The sequence below is a fragment of the Eupeodes corollae genome, chromosome 1 (genome assembly GCF_945859685.1).
Source record: "Eupeodes corollae chromosome 1, idEupCoro1.1, whole genome shotgun sequence".
Taxonomy (NCBI): Eukaryota; Metazoa; Arthropoda; class Insecta; order Diptera; family Syrphidae; genus Eupeodes; species Eupeodes corollae.
In genome coordinates, this window is record NC_079147.1 from 193,629,236 (window position 1) to 193,635,231 (window position 5,996).

The 5,996-nt window shown below is 40.4% G+C and overlaps 2 protein-coding genes across 2 annotated transcripts; one reads left to right on the forward strand and one right to left on the reverse strand.

Moving 5' to 3' along the window:
• Positions 1-1,960: 1,960 nt before the first annotated feature.
• LOC129939309 (RNA-splicing ligase RtcB homolog) lies at positions 1,961-3,852 on the forward strand. Its single transcript, XM_056047284.1, has 3 exons — positions 1,961-2,942; positions 3,011-3,541; positions 3,613-3,852. Exons 1-3 carry the CDS (start codon positions 2,181-2,183, stop codon positions 3,838-3,840), a joined length of 1,521 nt encoding a protein of 506 aa, XP_055903259.1. The 5' UTR covers positions 1,961-2,180; the 3' UTR covers positions 3,841-3,852.
• LOC129939310 (tubulin gamma-1 chain) lies at positions 3,853-5,996 on the reverse strand. Its single transcript, XM_056047285.1, has 6 exons — positions 5,763-5,996; positions 5,516-5,628; positions 5,370-5,459; positions 4,714-5,304; positions 4,517-4,651; positions 3,853-4,454 (listed from the first exon to the last, which is right to left on the reverse strand). The coding sequence occupies exons 1-6, from the start codon at positions 5,809-5,811 to the stop codon at positions 4,068-4,070; spliced, it is 1,365 nt and encodes a 454-aa protein (XP_055903260.1). The 5' UTR covers positions 5,812-5,996; the 3' UTR covers positions 3,853-4,067.

Below are 5,996 nucleotides of genomic sequence, written 5' to 3' on the forward strand. Positions count from 1 at the left end.
AGTTTTATTTCTTTACAATACAAATTAGAAATTGTGATGGATTTGTAGCTTTCCTGAGGAGTGTTTTGTAGACATTGATTTTTTTGGTAGTTTTTGTATATATGACATTTAAAAAACTAACTAGTTGTCTTGACAAAAATTTACTTTCAAAGAATGCAGTGGACTACAAGTACGGTCTCGTTGACAGAAAAGTGTCTCTATGAACGGTGTCAAATCTTAACACCATTTAGTGACCAGGAAGCCATAATTTCTTGTTTCGTGCGGTTTGTTGCAACATCTTGTTGGAACCAAAAGTTGTGTTTAATTCGGATCATCATTTTGAATGAGCTTGTATTTCGATGATGCACATACCTTTTGACAGGCCCTAGTTCACACAGGACTGTAGCGCCACCTTTAGTGAGTACATACCTTTTGACATCGGTTACTCTCCAATCTCATCAAATTTGTACGCAACTTTTATTTTGCTTGCGTTTTCGTCGATTATGCCACCATATAATCATGTTTATATTTGAATCACCATTTTTGGATTGCATGATTATAAAGCGATACATTCATACATATATGACAAAAAACTCAACTAATATTATGGCACTTCCAATGACATCTAAATTTAATAGCTGTCAAATGCCAGCGCTACCAACTTTAAAACGTGCATCTAATATTGTGACCCTTCAAATGACAACAAATAAAGTATTGTCATATTTTAAGTACGCAAGTATGAGTTTTCTATGTTAACAACAATTCATTTAAGCGTCAAATATAGTGTCGCTAGTGCGTAAGAGTGTCATGCCGGAAAGAAAATTATCAGATCATTTAAGAGTAAATCTTGTCATAAAAAGTGCTTTCTCAAGAACTGTAGATCCCCTCCATCCCTGACTATATTACTCATACACAGAAATGGTTACGCCACCAAATTTTTTTTTGAAACAAATGTTTTACTTTGACAGTTTAGCACTTTGAACTTGTGGATATGGAACGATGTGATGACGTCGTTTTGTAACATAGTGTTACAATTCTGGTATTTAAAAATAGTTAGAAAAAGAACAGACCTCAGACGTTAAGTCTTTTCAGCACAACTTAAAAATGTAATTGTGCTCCAAACTATTTTACTAACGTTTTTTTCTTATACGATTTGGACAATATTACCAAACCTTTGGGCGTTAAGACCTGTTTGGGTTTTATGAAATTTTAAATGAAAAGAAACTGTTAAAAACATCAATATATTAAAATGTCATATCGTAAGAAAATTCCGAAAAAAGATCAATGACATCGCCCAAATCAATTTTAAAGTATAATAAAGCCCATATTACCAATTGACATACCGCTTAAAAGCTGTCATGTGTTTTAACATTTGCACATTCATCAAACAAAAAAATGACGTTTCTTAGTGACAACTTTTTTGACGTTTCTCTTTTTGGACTTTATGTCATTTTATGATGGAAATCATAATCGTCGTTATGCCCAAAATAAATGTCACAAAGCTCAACAAATTGAAAATTCTTTTCGGCAAATTCAAAACTATTCAGCCTTATTTTTGGGCGTTACGACATTCGCTTTGGGTTTTCTTTCGTTTCTTTAACCTTTTGGGATTTGTTACCGGTTTTTGGATATTTTAGGATCTGACACAATTGACGGCTAAATAGATTTCTTAACATAAATGTGTTGTTCAGAATGCATTAAAACTGTTCTAACATTGCTAATACACAGGAATTAGAATGAGAGTCTTAAGTCCTTTAGATCTAGTTCTTTACTAGCTGTTGTAACTCCTTATTTATTTTTAAATTAAGTCATTTATACCTGATTTTCTCAAACAATGTGCATTAGGTATCAAAAAGAAATTATTTGTAGATAAACTAATAAAAACTCTTGTATGTTAACCCACCCCTCAAGTACGTCATTGTGAATCATCCATATGCTTGACACTTTGACGTTTGCATCTTCTTTCGTATGTATTTATTGTCACTATTCTAACCTAACCACGAACCGCACCGGCTTGATTTCATACTTGGCTTTATTTGTAGCAAATTTTAATTTGATAAAATTGATTTCATCATTTTGCAAATAAACTGATACTCGAAGCACTGCATTGATTACTCAGTTGCATTTCATCATTCAATTTCAATCAAACAAAAGTGTCTTAATTTAAGTTGTGAAGTGCAAAAGCAAACAAAAACTAAAAAATGGTTGTCCGTCCGTACAACGATGAACTTAAATATCTGGAAAAGGTCTCCGACCACTGTTGGAAGATCAAGAAAGGCTTCCAACCCAACATGAATGTCGAAGGCTGCTTCTATGTCAATTCCCGCCTGGAGAAACTCATGTTAGACGAGCTGAGAAACTCCTGTCGTCCGGGAGCTGTTGGTGGTTTCTTGCCGGGAGTCAAACAAATCGCTAACGTAGCAGCTCTTCCGGGAATTGTAGGACGATCCATTGGATTACCGGACATCCATTCCGGTTATGGATTTGCCATTGGCAATATGGCAGCATTCGATATCAACGATCCACTGAGTATAGTCTCCCCCGGAGGAGTGGGCTTCGATATCAATTGTGGGGTGCGTTTGTTGAGGACAAATCTGTTCGAGAAGGACGTTCAGCCCCTGAAGGAACAACTGGCTCAATCTCTGTTCGATCACATCCCCGTGGGTGTTGGATCGAAGGGTATCATTCCAATGAATGCCAAAGATCTCGAGGAGGCTCTGGAAATGGGCATGGACTGGTCCCTGCGAGAGGGTTACGTCTGGGCCGAAGACAAGGAGCATTGCGAGGAGTACGGTCGCATGCTGAATGCTGATCCCTCAAAAGTCAGCATGCGCGCCAAGAAACGAGGTCTTCCCCAATTGGGTACACTCGGAGCGGGCAACCACTACGCCGAGATCCAAGTGGTCGAGGAGATCTACGACAAATGGAGTGCCAGCAAAATGGGCATCGAAGAGAAGGGACAAGTAAGTTGCTGTGGTGTCTTCTTTGTCCTTGTGGCTTGAAATAAAACAAAATTGCAATGATTTTCTAGGTCTGTGTGATGATCCACTCGGGAAGTCGTGGTTTTGGCCATCAAGTCGCCACCGACGCTCTCGTCCAAATGGAAAAAGCCATGAAGAGGGACAAAATCGACACGAACGACCGTCAATTGGCCTGCGCCCGAATCAACAGTGTCGAGGGCCAGGATTACCTCAAGGCAATGGCTGCCGCAGCCAACTTTGCCTGGGTCAATCGCAGTTCCATGACTTTCCTAACCCGTCAGGCTTTTGCCAAGATGTTCCAAACCACACCCGATGACCTGGACATGCACATAATCTACGACGTCTCTCACAACATCGCCAAAATCGAGAACCACATGGTCGACGGAAAGGAGAAGAAGCTTCTGGTCCACAGGAAGGGTTCAACTCGCGCCTTCCCTCCACATCATCCTCTCATTCCGGTAGACTACCAGCTCACTGGTCAACCAGTGTTGGTGGGTGGTACAATGGGAACATGCAGTTATGTTCTCACTGGCACTGAGAAGGGAATGTTGGAAACTTTTGGATCAACTTGTCATGGAGCTGTGAGTTCTTGAGACACAAAACCAAAGCAAAAAGAATTTTTAATCTCCCGTTCTCTTTTTTTTTCATGCAGGGACGTGCTCTTTCACGTGCAAAATCCCGACGGAATCTCGATTATAAACAAGTTCTAGAGAAACTGGACACAATGGGCATTGCAATTCGTGTTGCATCACCCAAATTGGTTATGGAAGAAGCTCCTGAGTCCTACAAGGACGTCACAGATGTCGTGGATACGTGCCATGCGGCAGGAATAAGCAAGAAGTGTATAAAACTTCGACCAATCGCTGTAATAAAGGGATAGAGAAACCGACAATTGATTTTGTTTTAATTTATTTAATTTAAGAAGAACATAAAAAGAGAACAAAAACTAACGGTAAAATGTGATTTTTAATGAAAAAGGTCTTTTTTGAGGTTAAGAGACAAACAAAGAACATGAAAAACTTAGAGAGCGTAAAAACACAACAAATTGTGGATCAAAAACAAAAATACTTAAAGTGCAAAGGGGACGACATTTTACTCAAGGCCTTCCTACTCTTGTGGTTTCCTTGCTGACCAATGGAGATAGTTAGGTTGGGTGGCTGCTTCGTACTCCTGCACCAGGCAGTCCACCACATCTCGAGAATCATCCAACTCTGAGAGATCGTCTTTGAAGATGTCCTCTCGCTTGAATTGATCCAAGAAGGCTCCGCGTTTCTTTAGCTTGTCATATTGACTGAGGACACGTTCGAATAGCGAGCAGATGCTGGTGTGATTGGCCAACATCAACCCGGAGACCCGGTGACTGCTCTGGACATAGGGACTGCTGCGGGAGAGGGCAACTTGGATGCTAGTCGGTCCCCAGGGGATGAATTGGGCAAGTTTACGTTCACGGATGCGCTGCAGAGACTTGTGGACTTGAGTTGGATCAACTTCTCCCTAAGAAAAACAACGAAATTAGACTCCATGGATGTTTGTCTTGAGATTGATTTCAGACTCACCTGGATTATGTTTAAAATTGATATGTAGCAATGGTGATTTGTCTTGTCGGGTCCGGTAGATACCATCATGTTCTTTGGTTGCAGGAGGCGCCTCATCACGTCCAGAACTGTTGTCTTTCTAATGTTCATGGTTTGCTGGAAGAGAGAGGGGAAGGAAGAGTTAGGAAGCTCATCGATTATCAACTAAGATAACTTACATCATTGTCTGTAGTCAAAGGAGTGTAGCCAGTCATGAGGAAGTGCAATTGAGGCGTTGGAATTAGAGGGGCTGTCAAGCCAATGAGATTATTGTTCATGTAGGAAGGATATCGCAGAGTTGTGGTGCTCACAGACATAATTGTGGACACGAGAGTGTTGATTTGGGTGAAGCTGGGATTCTGGATGTGCAGGCGATCTGTTGCGATGCGATTCAAGGCGGTGTTATCCAACACCACGACGCAATCAGCACAACTCGTTAAGCGTCTGAGAGTGAGAAGGGAATTGTAGGGCTGCACAACCACATCGCTTATTTCGTCCTGATTCGGGAAGACGCTGTAGGTTTGGATGAGTTTCTTGGGGAAACGATCGGAGAGTCGTTCCATGATATAAGAACCCATTCCGGAGCCAGTTCCACCGGCAATCGAGTGACACAAGACGAAGCCCTCGAGGCTGTCACTGCCATCGGCCTCACGGTCGATGATGTCGAAGACCTCTTCCTGGAGTTTGTCACCCTGACTGTAGCCAGAGGCCCAATTGTTGCCGGCTCCACCGCCGTGTTTCGAGAGATACACATTCTCGGGATTGTACAACTTTAAAGAAAATTGTAACAAATTGTCAGAAATTAAGAAAAAATTGTGTTTTCTGGAGTAGAGACCTTTGCATATGGAGAACTCATGATGGTGTGGATGACTCGGGGCTCGAGATCAAGGAGGACAGCCCGGGGAATGTAATGATCATCATCGGCCTTGAAAAAAAAATAATCAAAATTAAGAAGAGCGCAAATAAAGAACATTTTCGAACCTGATAGAAAAAAACATCCTTTCGATCGAGACCATCTGTGGCAAAGTCTTCCAATACACCATTCGGAGAGATTCCATGTTCTAGACATAATCTTTTCCAAAATTCAAAACCAACTAAAGAAAGTAGAAAAATAAGAAAAAAGGTGAAAAAAGACTGCTGAAGGAATTCCAATGCGAAGTTGATTGATTTAGCCCGCCCAAAGAGAAAAGCAGGAGTCTTCTTGTTTTGTTCTTTTAAGGAAACTTACTTTGATTACCACATTGTCCAAGCTGTAGGGTGATTATTTCACTAGGCATTTTGTTAAATTGATAAATTTAAGGAATAAATTGACTGAAAAAAGGATTATTTTGGAAATTTCTTAAATTTTATTTGTGTTTTTTTCTGTGGCTTAGTTTTTCAGGGATTTTTGTTTTTTGAAATTAAACGGATTAGACATTTGGTGGTGTTTTGACAGTTCTGTGGTTGTTTTTTTTTCTGTTTT

Coding starts and splice junctions, on each gene's coding strand:
- LOC129939309 (XM_056047284.1), top strand. CDS start 2,181: ATGGTTGTCCGTCCGTACAACGATGAACTTAAATATCTGGAAAAGGTC. Junction 2,943..3,010: donor GCATCGAAGAGAAGGGACAA/GTAAGTTGCTGT, acceptor ATGATTTTCTAG/GTCTGTGTGATGATCCACTC. Junction 3,542..3,612: donor GATCAACTTGTCATGGAGCT/GTGAGTTCTTGA, acceptor TTTTTCATGCAG/GGACGTGCTCTTTCACGTGC.
- LOC129939310 (XM_056047285.1), bottom strand. CDS start 5,811: ATGCCTAGTGAAATAATCACCCTACAGCTTGGACAATGTGGTAATCAA. Junction 5,460..5,515: donor AGGATGTTTTTTTCTATCAG/GTTCGAAAATGT, acceptor TTTTTTTTCAAG/GCCGATGATGATCATTACAT. Junction 5,305..5,369: donor TGAGTTCTCCATATGCAAAG/GTCTCTACTCCA, acceptor TTTTCTTTAAAG/TTGTACAATCCCGAGAATGT.